General features: G+C 52.0%; 5 protein-coding genes across 5 annotated transcripts; 2 read left to right on the top strand and 3 right to left on the bottom strand.

Annotated features, from left to right (window-relative positions):
• Window positions 1–495: 495 nt before the first annotated feature.
• Window positions 496–2,379, bottom strand: QC764_501220 (uncharacterized protein). Its single transcript, XM_062947384.1, has 2 exons — window positions 1,466–2,379; window positions 496–1,411 (listed from the first exon to the last, which is right to left on the bottom strand). The coding sequence occupies exons 1-2, from the start codon at window positions 2,052–2,054 to the stop codon at window positions 567–569; spliced, it is 1,434 nt and encodes a 477-aa protein (XP_062798582.1). The 5' UTR covers window positions 2,055–2,379; the 3' UTR covers window positions 496–566.
• A 396-nt stretch (window positions 2,380–2,775) lies between these two features.
• Window positions 2,776–6,255, top strand: NWD5 (NACHT and WD40-domain containing NOD-like receptor 5; the record flags this gene model as incomplete). Its single annotated transcript, XM_062947385.1, has 3 exons — window positions 2,776–3,737; window positions 3,788–5,414; window positions 5,467–6,255. The coding sequence occupies 3 exons, from the start codon at window positions 2,776–2,778 to the stop codon at window positions 6,253–6,255; spliced, it is 3,378 nt and encodes a 1,125-aa protein (XP_062798581.1).
• Window positions 6,256–8,257: 2,002 nt separating this feature from the next.
• On the bottom strand, window positions 8,258–16,190 carry QC764_501240 (uncharacterized protein). The gene is made up of 5 exons (XM_062947386.1): window positions 11,908–16,190; window positions 11,605–11,843; window positions 11,354–11,546; window positions 9,020–11,298; window positions 8,258–8,962 (listed from the first exon to the last, which is right to left on the bottom strand). The coding sequence occupies exons 1-5, from the start codon at window positions 12,239–12,241 to the stop codon at window positions 8,651–8,653; spliced, it is 3,357 nt and encodes a 1,118-aa protein (XP_062798580.1). The 5' UTR covers window positions 12,242–16,190; the 3' UTR covers window positions 8,258–8,650.
• Window positions 13,105–16,287, top strand: QC764_501250 (uncharacterized protein). Its single transcript, XM_062947387.1, has 4 exons — window positions 13,105–14,131; window positions 14,186–14,200; window positions 14,237–15,755; window positions 15,818–16,287. Exons 1-4 carry the CDS (start codon window positions 13,726–13,728, stop codon window positions 16,158–16,160), a joined length of 2,283 nt encoding a protein of 760 aa, XP_062798579.1. The 5' UTR covers window positions 13,105–13,725; the 3' UTR covers window positions 16,161–16,287.
• Window positions 16,288–17,964: 1,677 nt separating this feature from the next.
• QC764_501260 (uncharacterized protein) lies at window positions 17,965–21,191 on the bottom strand. Its single transcript, XM_062947388.1, has 2 exons — window positions 19,594–21,191; window positions 17,965–19,539 (listed from the first exon to the last, which is right to left on the bottom strand). Exons 1-2 carry the CDS (start codon window positions 19,645–19,647, stop codon window positions 18,031–18,033), a joined length of 1,563 nt encoding a protein of 520 aa, XP_062798578.1. The 5' UTR covers window positions 19,648–21,191; the 3' UTR covers window positions 17,965–18,030.
• Window positions 21,192–21,272: the final 81 nt, after the last annotated feature.

Here is a 21,272-nt window from a genome sequence, read left to right as displayed (position 1 = left end):
TAGAATCTAAAATCGTCGAAGTCCTGAATTCAGCTAGCAAGCATCCTAAGCCGAATCTTGTTGAATTGGCGCGCCAATTCGACGTCCCCTACGGTCGCCTTCGAGCTTGACCGTTGTGGTTGAGAGCTTTGTAGCTTCCTGTGGCCGCTGTAGGCGGTATGGGCGTTGTGGCTTGAAGATTTTGAGTACTGTGAGCAACAAAGGGGAAAATATTGTAAAATCCACAAATAAGTGCTGTATTCCAACACCAAGGATGCAGCCTTCGACTCTTACGCAAACGAGCACGACGCGCGATGTCACTGTGATACCCGAGTTGACCTTCACAAGAATATAGAACAATGGGCAGGTAATATTATTAAGTTATAGTACCTGTGAACCGGCCGGTGCCGTGATATTTATATTTTTGTATTTCAAAGCGATTATACGGCCGGGAACTGTGATCCATTAAGACTCACATTAACTGTCTGGAAAGCTAATGTAAAACGCAAGGCAACGTATAGATCATAGAACAATTATTACATTTTGTATAGCTACGCTAATACTGCTTCAGTCCTTCGTCTTCCAGCTTACCATCGTAAAACTACCCAAATCCTGTTCAATTTTCCCTTCAGTCGATCCCCTTGCACAGTTGATAAAAGCAAGACTAGAATCATAACTGGCAGTGCAGTAGCAAAATATACCCAAAAGCTCTTGTGTCCTGGAGAGTAATCTTCTGACATGCTGAAAAGGCTAGCGACCCAAGACAGCGGCACAAACACCAGCGCAATAAAAGTGAGCCGGCTAACGTCGGCAGCCTCTTGTATCGACCGCCGCGAGTCGAGCAGCTGTACCATCGATGTTGCTACTGGGACCATATGCTCGAGCGAGCGGCTGTAATGCTCTAGCTGTGACGATACATGCTTGATATCTTTCAGTATAAAATCCCACGGCTGCTTTTTGGATTCCTGTTGTAACCAATAATCGATGAACTCAGAGAGAAGAATTAGTTTGTGTCGGCTTTGCATGCTCCGCCGCCGCCAACGTTGAAGGTCGATAATGTCGCTATCGTGCAGCCGATTTTCGATGTCGTGCAGAGTATATTCATAATATTTCAAGTAACGACTCATCAGGAGCGTGTAAAGAATCCACTCACCTAAGACCATGCGTATCGGGTAGTAGCCGAGGCTCAAGATGCTAGGCTCGGCTATCATGAACCCAGGTGGTTGGTGGCGGAAGTAGCGGAGCAGGTTACTGAGCATCGACTTCTTATCTGGCAAACGATCGCTCGTGGTAGATCCGAAAGACGCGAAAGACGCCGGTTGCTTAAATTCCTCGAATCCTCCATGCAACATCATACTTGGATGTGACTTTCGGCCGCCTAACCCCAACGTCTCATGAACCATATTTACAGGGGGATCCACCAGGACTAGGCCTACTAATGTTAGAGATGCCGTCAAGATGCACTAAATATCTGAGAAAGACTTACAAATCCATATGCCTTTGATCTTTTTCACTAGAATAGAACAGCACGCTCGAGCCAAAGCAATCTGTCGGCCTGATAGATGCGGTAGGCGTCTGACATTTCGAGGAACGTTGGAGTCCGATTTCAGACTGTACGAAGATGTAAATACGTCTGCGCTTCCCAGGTCCAATACCTGCTGATAGTGGAGATGGAGATAGCCATTTTCAGCAATCTGGGATGGAAACAACGCAAGTGAAGGAGGAGGCGGTGCTTTCTCGATGTCTTTGAAGTCGGTGGTGACGTGACCGGCAAAGAAGATTGGATCCACATCCAAAATCTCGCCGAGAAAACTGACCAGATGGGGTTGGATGTTCTCGACGAGCACAATCCGGCCAGCAGTTGTAGAGGTGGCACCCATCAGCCTGGCCAGATCAACTTCGGATACCGTTAGAGGATTCGGTACTGATTGTCCGTCCCGGGAGTAGTCGAGAGTAACGATGGTACTGGCAGCTCCAGGTCCACATCTCAAATAGTCGGCTAATCCAGTGACGCAAGGGTTGGTTTGACATCGAGATCGGACAAAATCTCTGTATGATCCTTTTTCGTAGTTCATCCTCCTCGTCCAGCCTGTATAAGGATAGCGATCTGAAGGAGAGGGAAGAAGTGTGTGTAAGAACCAGCTTGAGGTTTGTAGATACCAGTTACAAGTTCATAAACGTGGAAGTCTCCAAATCTCAGATTGCAGTTCTGTTAAGAACTCTCAGTGTCCAATGATTGAGACTAATGCACCTTGTTCGACTGCCTTATGTAGTGCGATATGCATGTCGCTAATATCACGTGCAGCTTGAGGTTGTGGCGCAGTAGGACCTCCCTCCGCCCTCGGCTGCCTTGCAAAGAGCCTCGTTGCAGGCTGGCCATTCTGCGTCGCGTAGCATGGCATCATTCAAACCAGCACAGACCTTATCTTCGTCGTGTGGCACTGCGTGATTCGCTTATGCAACCCGATAGACACAGGTAGCTGCAGGAATTGCGGCATTAGCTTGATGCCCAATGCAATGGCGGAACAGCTGCCTGGCTCCTTGTCGTCGCTCCAGGAGCCTTTCGCTGCTAATCATCTCCCTTATCCAACTTCTGCACTGCCTACCTACGAGTCCGTCAACCTTTGAGACAAGGCCCGATCGCAGTTTGAACACTGCCCTTCGCACCCGCTGCTAGTGTATTTACTGCTTCCTTTCTATTTATCCCGCCTGTACAGGCGGCTATGCGAGCCCCATCACCTCCACGATCAGCACTTCATTTGGTCGATTGGTAGAACACTACGCCGCCAGCATACCATGGATGCACATTCGCAAGCTCCGCTTCAAGCGGGCGACGGTGATGCTCCAAATCAGTCACTGCGGGTGAAAATCAACCAAATGACCGAGGGGCCTGTTAGCCTAGATCCTAAAAGCGCTTTCGTCAACGACGTCTGGCCTAAATTACTAAATGAGTACGACGCTATGAGGGAGAGACTGGAGGAATTTTGCAAAAGTGCTCTCGAGCGCAGAGCTATTGACTGCCAAGTCAAAAGCAGAACTAAGCAGGTCGATTCAATCAGAAAGTCACTCGATCGGCGCGAGAAAGCGCTCTTGGATCGCAGCCAAAAGCAATTCGAGAGCTTCTCTGACATATTCAGTAACATTCATGATCTTGTCGGACTCAGGATTATCCTCGAATTTGCTGACGATATGGAGAGAGCCGTTCGCTTCATCAAAGAAAGTTTTCGGAAGGAAGAGGAGCCAGTTATTTTCGTCCGTGACCGTGAGGTTGGTCGGTCCTGGAAAACACGGTTCGGTGCCTACGAGACTCGCAACTATCGCGTCAGCTTGGAAAAAGCGAAATGCGGAGCCCTTTCTCAGTTCTGCGACGTGATGTTCGAGATACAAGTCACGACTATCGCGGAAGATCTTTACAACAAGCTTGCACACCCGCTCTTGTACAAGGGTTCATCTCTTACTCGCCAGGATGAAATCGTGATAGACATGGCGCATGGCAACGCTCTTTGTTATGCGCTCTGCTTGGCTTACATGGAGGATAAACTGAAGAAGCGCGCAAATAAGATTGTGGGTAGAGCTGAGTTGGCAACGGCAACCGAAGAAATTGCAAGAGATGGCACTAGGTTCAGGGAGAGTTTGACGAAAGGGGCGTCTTTTGACACCCCCGTCTCCCCACACGGTCTTCTGGAAGCGCTTGAGATTCCACCGGAGGGATATAACACCGTTGACGATCTTAAACAGTGGATTAACGGGAAGATGACGTATGTTCTACCCCCCAATTCCGAGTTTTAAGGTTTCTAACTATCCGTAGTGGTGTGCTTGACGAGATACGCTCGAATTCACAGACGATCCGCGATGCTATCCTTTCCAAGCTCCCCATTGCGAACGGTGCTGCCTTTGACTCCCACACTGACGAGCACGACGCACGATGTCACCCTGATACCCGAGTTGGCCTCCAGCGGGACATAATGGCATGGGCGGACGATCCGCAGGGCGAATGCATCTTCTGGCTAAACGGCATGGCAGGAACTGGGAAGTCCACCATATCACGTACAGTCGCGCAATCGTTTGCGGACCAAAATCTTCTCGGTGCCAGCTTCTTCTTTAAGAGAGGCGAGAAAGACCGGAGCAAGGCCGCCCTGCTGTTTACAACCATTGCGACTCAGCTTATTGTCAAAGAGCCTAGTTTGGCATCGTATATCAAGGCTGCTATTGAGGCTGACCCTTACGTCACGAGCAAAAGGTTGGAGGAGCAGTTTAAGAAGCTGATCCTAAAGCCGTTGGAAAACCTAAGGGGCAGTTTGGACGACATTAAGACAATTGTCCTGGTGATTGATGCCCTTGATGAGTGCGAACGGGACGATGATATCAGGGTTATCATTTCCCTGTTGTCACAAGCAAAGAGTCTGATTTCCGTACGGCTAAGAGCTTTCCTCACAAGCCGGCCTGAGTTGCCAATCCGACTTGGCTTCAATAAGATCAAGGGAAAATACCAAGATCTAGTCTTGCATGAAATCCCAAAGTCAATTATCGAGCACGACATCGCTGCATACCTAGACTCTGAGCTGGCAAAAATCCGAAACGACTATAATGATGTGTCTCCTGGTGGGCAGCAGCTTCCGCACGATTGGCCTGGTCCCCAGATTGTCCAAGACTTGGTCAGGATGGCCGTTCCCCTCTTTATCTTTGCAGCTACTGTTTGCCGTTTTATCCGGAACCCAGCATGGTGTGATCCCGGTGATCAATTAGCAAAGATCCTGGAATATCAGTCAGGAACACAGCAATCCGAGATCGACAAGCTGGACGCAACATATCGCCCAGTCCTTGATCGGTTGCTTGTCGTTTCCGAGGCATCTAGGAGATCCCTTCTTGATGAATTCCGGATGGTCGTGGGCCCGATTGTGCTCTTAGCCGAACCACTCCCGATATCCTCTTTAGCCCGACTTCTTGATGTACAAGAGAAGGTCGTTATTCGCAGACTTGCACCACTTCACTCCGTCCTTAGCGTACCGGACTCTCCTACATCCCCGGTTAGGATGTTTCATTTGTCATTCCATGACTTTCTCGTTGATCCCAACAAACAGGGCACCAACCCGTTCTGGATAGACAGCGGTGCAACCCACGAAAAAATTGCGATTAGATGCTTGGAGCTTCTTTCTGGTTGCTTGAAGAAGGACATCTGCGATCTGAGAATGCCTGGAACAGCTCGTGCCGAGATTGAGTCGTCAGTCATCGACTCCCATTTGCCATCAGATGTCCGGTATGCGTGCCTATATTGGGTCTATCACGTTCAGCAAAACAGTTGTCGTATAAGCGATAACCATCAAGTATACACCTTCCTCCAACGTCATTTCCTCCACTGGCTGGAAGCGCTAAGTCTCCTTGGGAAACTATCTGCAAGTGTTGGAATGATTAAGGATTTACAGGGTCTCCTTAGTGTAAGGCGTACTAAGGTGGATTTGTAAATATTTGCTAACACGAAATATATAGCCCCGTAATAGTTCCACGATTTCCGCGTTTTTACACGATGCAGCACGATTTATTCTTAGCTTCCGCCAGATTATCGACATTTGCCCCCTTCAGACTTATACTTCCACAATTATTTTTGCGCCAATGAAAAGCATAATCAGGGGAATATTCTGTGGTTATATTTCTGAATGGATCCCAGTATTGCCAATGGTTGACTTAGAGTGGAACGCGTGTCTGCAGACCTTTGAAGGACATAACGGTTGGGTTACAGCGGTAGCGTTCTCGCCGGATGGTGCCACACTGGCGTCAGCTTCACACGATATGACGGTACGGCTTTGGGATGTGGCTACCGGCGAGCACCGGCGGACCCTTGAGGGACATAACAGTTATATTATAGCGGTAGCGTTCTCGCCGGATGGTGCCACACTGGCGTCAGGTTCAGACGATATGACGGTACGGCTTTGGGATGTGGCTACCGGCGAACACCGGCGGACCCTCGAGGGGCATAGCATTTTTAATCGTCTATCGTTTTTGGAAAATGACAACCTTGAAACAGATCGAGGATTGCTGAGGATAACCCCGAGTTCAGCAAATAACTTTACCGACCAAGAACCGGGCAGCGGTATTTTCTTTGTCAGTGATAAGTGGATTACACGAGATGGGAAGAACCTTATCTGGCTTCCTCCTAACTATCGGCCAACGTGTACAGCTGTATACAATTGTTCCATCGCCCTAGCACATGGTTCTGGCCAGCTTTCGCTCTTTCGATTTGCTTTTAATGGGAAGGGTGGACGTCATAATGTCTTATAACATTATATGTTTCAACATTTTGGCTTAAGTGAAGGGTTTCGGAGACGTTGTTGCTTTAGAATATTTTGTTTTTTCGCTACATATATAGTTTTAATCAACTACTATAAATAATCCGACGTTATTGTGGTCGAACTACATTAAGCAGCAGGAGATTACATTATACAACGCAGCAGATATTCGCCTTAACAGGTTTATACCTTTCTCTTCATCGCACTGTGGGGCAAATTATATAAACATTTGGCTGCTCTATTTACCCGGTGGCTACGGTGTCGTACTTTTGACAGGCTGTCAACACGCAAACGCCGGCAAATGTCAGCACTATTGGCAATTCATTTGATACCTCGATGTGCCTCAAGTACGGCTGGTCCGTGGCCAAACACTTCAAAGAGTGCAAGAGCGGACGCTTCAAAGAGTGCAAGAGGGGACGCCGGTTTCGCTCTTAGCTATAAATCCAAATCTTAAATATAACTCTTATTTCCTGGGGAAGCTGCGGACTCTGCTTGACGGGCTGTGGAGGGGAAGAAACTGCGGACTTTTCCTTGGTAGGTGGCAAGGAAGTGCGTTTTCTGGAGCGCAAGTGTGCGTTTTCTAGAGAGCAAGGGTATGCGTCTCTTCGTGGGATCTGACGACTTAATAATTCGCTCCCCCTACTTTATTTCGCCGAACGTGAGTGATCCGTGAGCCGTCAACGAGCTCCTCGTCTGGTGTCGGGGCGAGCATACTAGCCACCCTCTAAAACTATTATCGTACTGCTCTGAACCTGACTCTACTATAAAACGCTATTTCCCCTCCTTATTTTTGTGGGAAGTAGTGATAATTATTATCCTCGCCCGCTTTTTAGCTGACCGAGATAATAGTTCTATTACCGTTCGTCTCTTATATTGAGTTATAGTACTGATATGGGATACCCGCTACGTCGCCTTTAATAACGCCCTCTTCTTTATTAGCTTCGAAATCGTTTTGTTGGCCGCATTAGTTTGAATATAGACATATGTTGGGGCTTTCCAGACTTTATTGCGAATTGTGAAGTCGTCGATGCCAAATTCATAATTAGCTCCACGAAAAGGTGGGCCGAATAATGTTATTTAGGTTATGTCGAGCTGATAATAGGATGAGAATCGAGTGCGAGCGAGTAGGAAGTGTATGCTGGATAGGTGAGCGAAGGGGGATGCTAAACTAGGATAAAAGGAGATATGCCAAGCTTGCGATTAAATAGCACGTATTTGAGTAGGGGCTAATTAGTACCTTCACTTGTCATTGCGCTGTGAGAAACATCACTTAAGGGCCGAACTGCCCTAGTCAGCATCTCGAATGATAATAATAATAATAATTTACTAACGCCCGGCGGCTAAGCCGAAAGGCCAACTATTACCGATTGAAGCATACATTTCCCAAAATATACCCTATTCTCCTTAAAGCCCATGCAAAGTCCATTCTAGCTTATACACTCTGTTTTATCATTTCTCTTCGGATTCTCGTAGATTAGTAAGATTATTAGTAGGCTGGCTTGAAGTTGGTTCTTTAAGCGTTCAACGTCCTATCTTCGGCGGCTGAAGCGGTACCTGCTATTCGTGGCACAGGGTGATAAGTGTAGGGTCGGTGGAGAGTGGTAGTTAGCTGGTCAGGTATATTAGTCTGCCCGTGGTCATTGCGAACCGAATCGTTGCCCAAACGGCCTCGACATTCGGAGTCCAGTCTTCGTCATCCGATGAACAATTTCCTTCCCAGATAGAACGAAACACTGCCTCTGTGGGTATGCTCCATCGTTTCGTTCTCTTACACCTTAGCTTCTCAGCCCCTTACCGCCGGTATCCCAAAAGCCGTCCAGATCTTACAGGATTATAGCATATCGCCCCGATATCAAAGATCCCAAGAACCGAGATTTGTGGCTGGGCCAGAGGGAGCAAATAACTATATACCTGAGGTGCTGACCTGGGCTGTGCCGCAGTGATGAGCTAAGTCCAGTACAAACGCGCACGGACATCCAAGTGCGATCCAGTTGTTTAGCTGAATCCTCAGCAAAACGCATTCCTTGCGATGGCATATAGATAATCATGATTTCGGCTTCAAAGGTCGGTGTAGTAAGTGTCCAGATATGTAAAGAGCTATGCTGTATGATTATTCCGCCTGGGAGCTTGAAAATACGAGCTCGATATACCGATATACCTATATTTCTTACCGCCTATTTTATTTTCGATTTTTATGTTCTGTCGGCCCTTATATGCTTCAGGTTCATTGGAAGACTGAGACGTGTGAGTGTAGAAGATGAGAGGAAACCTCCTCAGCTTTTGGCAGTATGACATCCGAAATCTGCGTTAGATTTCCCTGGAAATGACAGTCTGGGTGCATAACCTATTACGTCTTCCTCCCCATCACTAAAACGCATTTCCATTCTCTAAACATCATCCCACATCACCTTCATGGTAACAGGGAAGGGCGTCAAAGCACCCCAGTCCTCCCTGAGGTAATCCACCCCGTTCCCATCCGCCCTCGGCACCTTCTTTAGCTCTCCCTGCGGACCAGGCGCGCGCCGGACATTCTTCCTCTTGAACAGAGCACGGAACATCTCTGTGAGGGCAATCTGGCTGATCTCCTTGCCCAGGAAAGCATGGGGACCGGCGTCAAAGTGGATGTACTTGTCCAGTGGACGGCGGGGGTTGACGGTTTCTGGCTCGGGGAAGTAAGCTGCGTCGCGGGAGGCGGTTGACTAGAAACAAGAGAGGTTAGTACTGGAGGGGACAAAAAGGGTATAAGAGGGGCATACAGAGTTGATGGTAACCTTGCTGCCGGGCTGGATGTGCAGCTCCGTGCCATTGGACGCCGTGACAGTGCCGGCAGTTGTGGCTTCAAAGTGAGACCGAGCTGAACCTGACAGGCGGATGCCTTCCAGGACGTAACCCAAGAGGAGAGCGTCGTTCTGGGAAGATGACGGCTGGGAGGCAATGGCGGTAATGCCCGCTACGTGCGCGGCACCCTCGGGGGAGAGGTAGTAATCCACTGCCTGGGTGAACAGCTCCCCTTGGCTCGAGGCGAGGGCCGCAGCGGTGGGGAGGACATGGTTCCAAGTGATGTCGTGCGTGGCCAAACCGGCCTTCTTAAGCTCCTTGATAAAGTTGACGCCGAAGGTGTTGAGGACGCTGTTCTTGGCTGCCTTGGGGCTCTTGACCGTCTTGTCGACGAGGGTGCCGAGCTGACCAGCGACCGTCTTGGCTGCTTCCACCACGGGGAAGAGCTTAACAGGCTCCGAGTCGACGAAGAGGGCAGAGGCGATGATCTGGAGGACGGCATAAAGCTCGTGCTCGGTGTAGATGCCCTTGCTGTTTTCCTTGGTTGTCAACGGAAGGCCGAAGACACTGGCGACAAAGTGGGTTGGCACGATATTGGCAATGTCGCGGACGAGGTCAGCAAACTTGCTGCCGGGTACCAAAGTGTAGCTCTTGGTGGTGAGCAGTTTGTCGGTCAAACTCTCGTAGAAGGTCTTGATCTGGGTGCCCAGCTCAGGGGTGAACAGCGACCGAGATGCAGTGGTGCGGTGCCTGTCGTTGACAGCAGCATCGCCAGAAAGCTCAGGGCTCGCCTTGGCGCGGATGCCAGCGACACCAGCATTCCAGGTGCTCTTGAACTTGTCCTCAGCAACAAAGATGCGCTGGGCACCATCGTACGAGGTGACCTCGGTGGGTGTGGCGATCCTGCCTGGCCGGGAGAAGTCAAAGAGATGAGCGCGCTTGAGGTCCTTGAGAATCTTGCTGTTCTCCGACGGGGTCACCATGGGGTAGTGCGCGTAGACCGAGTTGTACTTGAAGTGGTTGGGGAAAGCCCGGAGGAAGAGCTTGTAAAAGACGCAACCGTGGTTGATGTTCAAGTCATACTGGACTTCGTTGAAACCCCAGTTGGTGAGGTTTCGTGGCGTGTAGTCGATGGTGTAGTGGCGGTCACCTCTCACCAGACATACAGCATCCGACAAGACGACACGGGAGATCGTGTAGGTAGGCGCAATGCCGACACCAGGAACCATGGGCTCCTTCCTCTCCTCCGCCACGAGACCAGGGTACAGCTCCACAAAGTCGGGGTGATCATACAGGCGACGAAGAGACTCAGCAACACCCGGGTCGGAGTTGATGTCCTCGAACTTCTCGTAGGGCTTTAGGCCGAAGTGCTTGCGGAATTCGTTCAAGCCAGCAACATTCCATCTGCGGCCTTGAATGATACCGAGAATCTCAACCGCCCGCATAGACTCGGGCACATTGCGGGCGCCAAAAGATCCAGCGGGGTCCTCAATGGCGTCTGAGATGCAGTTGACAAGGTCATCGTCGTTGAACTTGCCATCCGGCCCTCTCTGGAACTTGTTGAAGGGACGCTCTGCAGGGTCATCTGGGATCATGCCCTCGAATTTGCCGAAGCCCATGATGAGCTCATGAATAGAGAGGTCCTTGCCCGGCTTCTTGAAGAGATCATAGTAGAAATCCTGAATCCACTTGTCATCCTTGGCCGAGATGCACGAGTGCCAGCGGTAGCAGAGGTTGAACTCGGCCGAGCACACGTTGCCGGTACCACGCTCGGCACCCTCCTTGGTGTCAACGTTTATGCCAGTCTCGACACGGGGGTCAAGAGTCCAGGTGGTATCAACACGGTTGAGGTTGACAATGTTTCGGACGTAATCCAGCAGTGTGATGTTGATGTACAGACCAGAGGTGATCAACCGAGCATGCTGGAACAGGTCATTGTCGTACTTCTTCCACGCAGCCTCCTTCTTCTCGCCCTCAAGGTTGGGGCTGGGGGGAGAAAACCTGCCATCCTCGTTGATGCGGGCCAAGTTCTCAGCCACATGGTTGTGGACGCGGTTGAACATGATCAAAAACACACCGACACCGGGTGGCATGCCCAGGAGGCGCTTGTCAGCAAAGCAGTCAGGCTTGATCTTGCCGTCCTTGAAGGTGCGGATGGTGTCCTGCATGTCCTGGTTGCTGCCGTACAGAGGAGACAGGTCCAGGTACGAAGAGGTCTTGGACTTGCTCATGTCCCTGTAGTCTGTCCAGAACAGATCTGCACAGTGCGTTAGTGATGATGTCGACAACCGGCAGCTGACAGGAACACCTACCGTGAATGATGATACTGGCCCAGTACCACAGAATGCTAGAGACATTGTTCGGATGTTCTGTGTACTCCGTCCGCTTCATGACTGACTCGAAGATAAGATTGGGGTCTGGAAGAGCGCCCTGCCGAACGACATTGGCAGCCACCGATCTGGAGTACGAAGTGCCAGCGGCACCAAGCTGGGGAAACATAACATTCTGGAAAGGCGTCAGCATGAGGATGAGCAATCGAGTGATATGACAAACCCAAACTCACATTATATGACCCATCAGCCTGGCGATACTGGAACTTCTCACCCACATACATCGAAGGGGGATGCTCAAGGGTGTACCACAGCTCGCTCAAAAACGAGTTGGTGAGCTCTGTGCGTGTCTTGGAGTTGCTAGGCAAGTTGGACACAAGCTGGATGACCTTTTCCATGGCCATAGTCTTGTCATCCTTGATCTTCTCGCCCTTGACCTTGGCCTTGACCACACCAAGAAGGGTCTTGTAGTCTGTCTCGAGGTCAGCAACGGTGTTCCGACCGGACCAGTCACCACATCATCACATGACACTTACCAGCAAGCCGCAGTTGCTTGACATCGTCTCTGAGTTTGCCCCATTTCTTCGATCGGCTGAATGTGTCGGCGCCATGCTGATTTGGCAACGGAGCAACTGATGACTGCATCACTTGGCCATACCGCTCAAAGGCATTGGCAACGCCAGCTCTGTTTGCACCCGTGGGCTTCAAGTCAAGAGGAGTAGGCCTTGGCTTTGCTTGACTGGCGACAAGTTCCATTCCCTCGCGTGATTGGTGGGCAGACGAGCTCCCGTGGCTCGAGCTTGAGCCATTGAGAGCAGTAACTCCCGTGCCGTTCGAGGCCTTGTGCCCGTTGCCGTTGTAATCTGACATGATGAAAGCTTGTAAGAAGGGGTATAATGAGTATAAAAATGAAAGAACAAAAGTACTAGATGGGATTGGTAACAATGGTAGCTTTCTCAAACGTCATGAGGAGATGTGAGATGAAGCAATGGAAGCACAGAGTGCTGCAGACAGGCCGATTAAGAAGGGATGTCGAGAGCTCGAGGAGAGGTCCGGTCTCCCTGAGCTCGTGAGACTGTGTTGTGTGATGTCACCCTAGCTGGGATCGACCCGCCCCCCCATGCCGCCTCTCGCGCACTTTTTTGTCTTGGAGATCGAATGGTTGGAAAAGGGAAAATCTTCAGGTGAGACAAACCCCGCCGGGCTTGCTTGGTGGCTTGACTTGAACAACAGGGGAGCTATCTGGCCAACCTATTCAGGTGCACAGCACTCGGGTGCTCGCCGAATTGAGAGTGGCTTGAAGGGGTTCAACCCAGACGCGGACATCAACCTTGCAGCACAAGAGACCCTTAACGAAGCACCGCTTATCAAAGTACTACACTACCTACATGGTGATTGTTGTGCGGATCGACGTGTCGCCCAGGGGAACGGTAGCTCTTGGGCCCAGGCGGTGACAGCAAATGGCTGGGGAACTTTGACCTCTGCCGATGGACCGTGGAATACCATTACTAATAGTTGGTGGACATTGATGGCCGATGAGTGGTGGATAGGGGAAGGCAGGCCATGCCACTGGAGCATGCAGGTCTGTCAAGTGAGGTCGTCGAAATGGCTGCAGGGTTGTGCATCTGCCAATTACCGACGAGGGTGACCTTGTGGGACGGCGGGTCACTGTGGTCGATCAGGACGCTACCCAAGCCCACTACAAGGTGATTATCGCTGTCCAAGACGGTTTAGCGTCGAGCCCAAGACACCATGATCCGCTAAGATCGCCGTACCGTTCCTCCTCCCGGGAACGATCCGAGCACCCAAGGTGCGGGCCGGGATTGAAAAAGCTTTTAGTATCGATCTGGTGCATGGAGAGGCTGAAACCCAACCAATGATAGCCGTCTGCTTCGGCTTGAAGACCGCAATTGCCGCCGTGGTTCGGCGTCCTGACTTCCCCATCCGGCCCCCTTGCGCAGACCGCATAGCAGCTGAAGGCCGGGGTCATTGCTGCACTCTAACTACCCATCTCGTTGTGATAGGCCATCAAGAACCGCTACCCACGAACTAATGCCCGACCTGCCATCCTTCTGCCACATCGACCAATGGCAAATGAGCCGACAACCAGCATCGTGGACATCAGTGCCTCCTTTTTGATAGGACGACTGGTCTCTCCTCGCAGAGTGTCTCACCTCTCACAGCGATCGGCATCAGTGCGTCGGGGGAAAAGATTGGGAGGTTCAAAGAGTCATGAAGGGAGGTGAATGTGTCAAGAGCGGGGGCTCTCGTTCAAATGACGGAATCCTGCAGAAGGGGGTGGTAGGCTGGCGTCGTGGATTGGTCCTCGAGAAAGTGGCATTGATAAAAGGGGAATGCTGGTGTTGTCCCAGAACATTGGTGATGCGATCACGGGTTCTTGCGCCGTCTTGATTCACTTTCTGTGTCACCCCCCCCAGCGTCGGAATTTTGTGAGGTCAGCCCACTGTAGAGAAATGGATAAGTCGCACCTCATGCCCGAGAGGCCGGGTAACCGTGTCAGAGTCTCCAGTCCAGATCGGGAGTCCCACATTGACGCACACGAAGACTTTTTCTCAACACATCTGCCATCTCGTCCTGTCACTCCAATGGGTCCAGACAGAGACCATCAGTCTCGCCACCGGAAGCCGAGCAAGATTGTGTTGTGCTTCGATGGCACAGGCAATAAGTTCCATGGCGACGACAGCGACAGCAACATTTTGAAGATATTTCGAATGCTGGACAGGACAGCGAGGGATCAATGTAAGTATTTCGATACCGTCTATCATCTGACTGGAGTGCTGACAATCTGATAAGTTCATTATTATCAACGTGAGTGACAAAGAATTGTGTTACATTGTGTTGTAGGGCGTCGTACTAAACTGTATCCTGAAGCCGGAATTGGCACCTATGTTGTCTCGAGCAGCTTGACTCGCACGGGAACGGTGGCGCGTATCAAGTCTTGGTACATGAAAGCCAAAGACAGTGCCATTGGGTCCTCGTTCGATCATCATGTTGTGGGAGGCTATCGGTTCCTGATGAGGTTCTACAACCCTGGAGATGAGATCTACATCTTTGGCTTCTCGCGTGGGGCGTACATTGCGCGATTCTTGGCCGAGATGTTGGATTATGTCGGGCTGCTGTCGCACGGTAACGAGGAGATGGTGGTGTTTGCGTGGAAAGCCTTCTCCAACTGGCAGAGCAGGCAGGGAGACAACACTCCAGAAGGGAACCAGAAGAAGAGGGAGATGTACACCTTCATGAAAGGGTTTCGTGAGACCTTCTCCCGCCCTGTCCGCCGCATCCGCTTTCTCGGCCTCTTCGACACAGTCAACAGTGTACCTCAGTTTGAGGCTGCCTGGATGCAAAGGAGCAAGTTTCCTTACACGGCGCGCACCTCGGCAAAGGTTGTCCGTCACGCCGTGAGTATTGATGAGCGCCGCGCCAAGTTCCGGCAGGACTTGGTGTACCAGAGCAAGAGCGGCAAGAAGCAGCACCACCATCACCCAGTGTCCGATGGTCTCCACAATCTCCACGAGAAGTACAGACGAAAATCCGCTGCCGCTCCCGCCCACCAAGGTAAACAGGACCAGGACGACAGAGGGCGACGGCCCACGTTGGGCGTGCCCACGGATCCAGAGCCATATCGCAGGCGCTCCCACTCGACACGATCACGGCACACCAACAAGACCGAGGCTTCGGCGCGCCCGACGGAGAACGACGTCAAATCCGAGGTATCAATCGAGCCCCATCCTCATCTGGAGGACGCTGAATCATTTGCCGAGAGTGAGGAAAGCGACGAGGAGGAAAGCCATCAGGACATCGACGAAGTGTGGTTCTCAGGAGGCCATGCGGATATTGGTGGTGGGTGGGAGGAAACCTTTGAGGACTCCAAGGTCGCCAGCCACGTTCCCTTGGTCTGGATGGTCCACGAAGCGATCAAGGCAGGCCTGATGTTTGACGAGGAGAAGGTCCGCGAGATGGGTTGCGTCGAGGCTCTCCATGGCCACGACGAGTCCGACACCGAGGATCATGGGTATAGGCCGCCGTCGGCAGGACAGGAACAGCCTCTCAATGACGAGATTGCCCCTCACGAGACCTCGGGCGAGCCCAACCCACCGATTCCAAACATCATGATCCGCAGTTCGAGTATGAGCACACCCAAGTTGTTCCAGCAATCCAGCTTCAAGGACTCATTTTCTCAGGCCAACGGCGGGGACAGTGGTGCCAAAAAGTCGGGCGAGAAGGAGGGTGACTGCACCGGGCAGCAGAAGCCTTCGTCGTTCCGAGAAATGATGCACAAAGCGCACACGGCTCGAATTCACGACTCCCTCGAGTTTGACTGCGGGCTGAGCAAGACTTCAGTGTTAGCTTGGAAGATTATGGAGTACGTAGCCACTATTTTCTGCCTTACCGTGTATGCCGGCCGGCTAACAGTTGCCCTCCCAGGTATCTCCCCTTCCGCCGTATGGACCTTCAAGAAGATGGCTCTTGGAAGCCCATTCGCTGGCCCCTCCCCTGCGGGGAAGTTCGTGACATTCCTGAGGATGCCCGTATCCATGGCAGTGTGATCCGCCGCATGAAGGCACACGAGAAATATCGGCCAGGAAATTTGATCATTGGTGGTGGTGGGAGAGGGGTGAGGCGTGCTGGAGAGGAGCATGGTATCGGCGATTGGGTCTGTGTTGAGAAGGATGGTTGTCCGATTGGGGAGATTTGGATGAAGAGGAGCGCTTGGGAGAAGATGCATGGGAACTGCAATGGCAACGAGAAGAATGGCAATGCCAACTGATGAGGATACGTACCTAGTGTAACACTTGAGGATATGCTCAGAAACAAGCAAAAAGCATACCATCTTCTTCACCTTTCATCACGGGACATGTGAGGCGGCCAATGAAGAATCGCCTTGTCCTGTGCCACTCATGCTGATAGCGCTGCAGCCATTTGGGCTGAAATCCCCCGTGATCCCCTCACCCTTCATACCTTCCTAATCCCTCATCTGATCGGACGACTGAACCCCGACCACCGACTACCGTAGAACGTACCGCCTTGGTCCGCCCGTCCGGTATTCGTCAGGATGCGCCTGCTGCACACAACCACCCTAAAACTTGCGGAGTTTACAGACAATAGTGTGCCTCCCTATACCATTACCATCTTCTTACACACCTGGGGCTACGAGGAGGTAACGTTTCGGGACATGGAAGTGGGCTGCGCCATAGAGAAATAAAGATACCGGAAGATCGAGGCCTTTTGCGCCCTCGCCAGAGAGCGATACCAATATGCTTGGGTCGACACCTGCTGCATCGATAAGACGAGCAGCGCCGAGCTCTCAGAAGCTATCAACTCCATGTACCGCTGGTATCAAGAAGCCGAAGTCTGTCTCGCTTAACTGGCCGATGTATCGTCGCAAGCCCAGTTCTCTGATAGCAGGTGGTTTTCCAATCTAGGGCGTGGACCCTCCAGGAGCTCATTGCACCACGCAAAGTGAACTTTTTCGATGAAAACTGGACAAATCTAGGTGGAAAGCTGAGCCTACAACGAGCCGTGGCAAACTGCACCCGGATACCATCGGAGCTTTTTGACGGGGAGAGTGATATTGATGGCTTCAGTGTCGCTCAGAAGATGATGTCATGGGCAGCTGGAAGGGAAACAACAAGAGTCGAGGATCGTGTCTACTGTTTCTTGGGAATATTCGATATCAACATGCCGCTAACGTATGGAGAGAAGGAAAATGCTTTCATCCGACTACAAGAGGTCGAGGAGAAACCCATCGCTATCTATCTTCAAGATCGCCTGTTCGGTACGGTATGACACAGTTCGAGCGGGTTTTGAGCAGCGATTTCGAGCCCGTCATCATGAGCAGACACCGATGGTCAATGTTTCCGCTTCGAAGGATGTGTATCCGCAAAGGGCGTCTGGCACGAGGCGACAAACTACCTAGTATGGTTTTCCGCGCGGTAGAACTGGGCCATGAGCAGGTGATGGAAATACTACTGGCTCGAGGCGCGATCGGTGTTGAGCCGCAGGATGAAGATGGACAAACTTTATCATCGAAGGCTGCGAAGGCTGCAAAGGCTGGCGATGTAGCCATTCTCAAACAACTTCTGGCAAGCGAGAAGGCTGATGTCGAATCCAAAGACAACGATGGCAGAACCTGTTTATCGTGGACTACCGGAAGTGAGCATTGGGATGCGACACAGTTGTTGACTGAGCATGGTGTCAATATTGAATCGAAGGGCACATCAAACCGTAGTTGAGGTGCTGCTCAAAAGAGGCGAGAGGTTGGTTAACAAGAGCCACTCTGAATTGCTAAGCAGTCATGTCCAAACGATTGACCTGGAAAGGAAGGACGCAAGTGGCCGCGCGGCATTTTTCAGTGCCGTTGCGGATGGTCATCATTCGGTAGTCGAACTTCTCCTCGAAAAGGGGGCCGACATTGAAACGTCAGGTGCGGATGGATTGGCGCCGTTGCAACGCGCTCGTGCTGCCCCAGGGTTGAAAAACCTGAATCATATGATTCCCCTACTGCTGAGAAAAAGAGGCTCTCACCCGTTAATCATCCATGTTGAATGCAAAATGTACGACAGAAGTTGTTGTCCCCGACTGCAGAATTCTGTAGGCTATTTTATTCCTTTATCCTAAACCGAAGAAACGAGAAAATATTACAAACTTGTCCTCTCTGTCAAGCTGACATGATAAGGTTCCTTCTGCCAAAGCTCAAACGCCTTCTGATCTGTCCACTGGTTGAACGATGGAAACTTCTCCTCCCTGACCACCTCTATGTCAAAATTCCACAGAATCCGAGCCAACACAACGCGAAACTCGACCCATGAGAGGTTTTGTCCGATGCAGTCGCGGCCGCCGACCACGAACGGACGAACAACGCTGCGCACATCCCCCGCAAACTGCTCGACATCTTGCGCAAGAGCGCTGTCGCCAATCTTTTCACCAATCTGCCCCGCCTGCTCCACTGACAACCATCTCTCGGGCACAAAGTCGTTGGGGCGAGTGAAGTTCGATGTCTGGCGGTTTGCCGCAAACTGAGTAACACCAACAGCGGTCCCTTCCGGAACAGGGAACCCAGCAATCATGGTGCCAGGCCTGTTGACCACACGAGCAGGCCCGTTCGCGACCGGTGGACACAGCCTCTGCGTCTCCTTGAGCACAGCATTGAGGTAAGGCATGTTCTCCGTGATGAACCCAAAGGTAAGCTGCTCCTCGGATGTGACGGTTGCCCTAACCTCGGCCGTTATCCGACGCAAGACGGCGGGGTTTTCACACAGGTAATGCGTAGCCCCCAGCAGCGACGTCGTCATGGTTTCGCTCCCGGCCAACAGAAGCAAGATGCAATTCGCCTCGAGCTCGTCCTTCGTCAGCCCCTTTTCAACCCCCTTGCCCAGGGCAGCAGTGACGAAATCATCGTTGTCATCGGGCGGAAGAGTGCGGTTCATTCGACGCTCAATCTTCTCCCGCACAAGCCTGATAAAAGTATCTCTCATCTCCATAAGTCTGGCTGGTGCTAGGGTGAAAAGCAAGGAAGACGAAGGAGGATAAAACCGCGAGATCATCAACAACGCTGACAGTTTAAAGTGTGTCAATACCATCTCGATCCAAGGGTGATACGTCCTCTTCTCCAGGCAGCCAAAATCCTCGCTGAGCGTCACCCTCGCCGCCACGTCAAACGTCAAGAAGTTGTACCACTCGCGCATGTCTGCCGGCTGCTTGGTCTCGACATATTGCTTGCGCAGCTGGTTGATCATCAGAGCGGTGTACTCCTGCACGATGCGCTCTTGGCGACGGGCAGAGTTTAGCGAGAAGAACTCCTTGCCGAGGAGGTTGCGAAGGCGTGTGTGGTTCTCATCGTCGGCGTCAAAGAGTGAGACGAAGGTCTGGGCGTTGCGGTAGGCGTCGTGCTTGGGGAAGCCCTTGTTGCCGTAGCCGCCGCAGTAGATGTCATGCCAGGCCCCGTCGAGGGTGAATGACAGCTCGTCAGGGGCTATCCGCACCACCGGGCCGTACTGGTCGTGCAGTTGCTTGATCCGGTGATGCAGCCGGCCGCGAACGAGGTTGGCGGCATATGGTACGCGAGACGAGGCCCACAGCCGTGGTCCTGGGAACACGGCTAGCGGGTGGAAGAAGGCGTTGTACAGCGCTCGGCCGACAACGAAGCACTGTCAAGAGTGGTCAGCAACTTATCTTTTGTTGTTGGAGTAGGCGAGACTCACAACGGCAGCAACAACGGCCGCTTGGGAAAGCGTGACGAGTCCAAGAATGGACATGATGCTTGGAAGCAGAGTAGGTATCAAAGGTGGAAAAGAAAGAATGAGGCAAAGCTGAGCGAACAATCTTCCCAAAATTCGGTGCTGACTTGCGTGCGGTGACAGTCTGGTCTAATGATGATAGGGATTTCAAGCATCCGCTCAAGAGGAAAGCCGACGACGCATACAAGAACTACCGCTACCCGGCGATGGCAACCCAGCACCGCAAAAATCTGCCCGCTTGCTCATTGCCTGCCTACCTGTGCCTTGTTTCCAAACAAAGCGTCACCACCGTGTCACCCAGAACCGAACTAAGCCGTCGCAGCAGCGAACACCTCCTGCGCCGCCTCAGCAAACCATCACCAACTGACGGACGAATGGAGACACTGCCGTCCATTTATGGAACCAAGTTCGTCCCGATGACCTGACCTTGGCCCGTCATGGTTGAAAGGATTCTAGGGATCGATCTGGCTGTGCCTAGATGAACGCCGCAACCTGGGTAGGTACAGGCAGCACAAGTCACGGTACATGGGGGCCTGGGTGCCCTGCTACGCCCCCCGGGATTGGTTTCCGGCTAGGCTTCGCGAACCGTTGGATGCTACAGTGTACCACCGGTGAACAAGCCACGGACAAACCTCAGAAGCCACGCACACCGGGTTTCACGGCTGACGGTGCCAACAACCGCAAACCAAGCAAAGATGAGACACACGAACCCGCCGACGTGATATCGACTCCCCTCCCTCCGAACACAACACCGGTGAGCCGTATGTCCCAGTGTCACCCTTCCATCACAGAAGCCCATCACCAACCAGCTCGCTGTCTTCGCTCGGTTGCAGCCAGCGATCAATTCTGCTCGAGATTTTCATTCCCAGTCCACCACCCAACACTCCGGTAACATCCACCGCAACGTCTCAAGAGGCACAGTCTACTACAACCTGCCCCATAAGGCTCTTCCTCCCTCTCCCCCCCTGGCCAACGCAGATCCTTCCGGCAGTTATGGCGCCACTCCCGCTTTCTTGTCAGGGGGGAGGAACACGCGCTTCAGGGAATTCGGACCGTTTGGTGGCGCAGTCTTGTTGTGGGATTTTGTGAACAGCGACCGGTGCGGTGCGGGCAGCAGAGATCCTCCCCGGGCCCCTCCTCCTCTCAACAAGCGATCCCGAAGACGCCGAGATTTGCACCTGCCCGCGTTCGGGGATCAACGGACGGGCTGTGCCGCAGTGGTGCTTAGGCGCCCGGGAATTACGGTGGGTCCTACAGCGTATGTTTGGTGGGAGAGGATGGGCGCACGGGAAAGAGAGAGGACGAAGAAGAAGGGATGCGATTGGATGACGTGAAGAGGTAAGCAATATACATCACAGAATGTGGTGGGAATGGATGGACGGTGTTTGTTTGGGAGGTGCCCGGCTCACCGGGGGGGTGTCACCCTTCCATTCTCGTTGCAACACAGTAGGGTAGGTACCTGGATGGGTAAATTTGACTGATGTGATGTGGGTGTCATTTTGGCGTGCGCCACGGGGGAAAGTGTTTGAGATTGAGACGAGAGGATGGCTGCAGTGTTGATTGAGGTACCGTGATGAATCGGGGAAGAGCACGGGGAAGTGATCGAGGGGGAGCGAGAGGGGGCGGGACAGATCTCCAAGATG

Source organism: Podospora pseudoanserina, chromosome 5, assembly GCF_035222485.1.
Source record: "Podospora pseudoanserina strain CBS 124.78 chromosome 5, whole genome shotgun sequence".
NCBI classification, from domain to species: domain Eukaryota; kingdom Fungi; phylum Ascomycota; class Sordariomycetes; order Sordariales; family Podosporaceae; genus Podospora; species Podospora pseudoanserina.
This window is presented reverse-complemented; position numbering and strand designations above follow the sequence as displayed.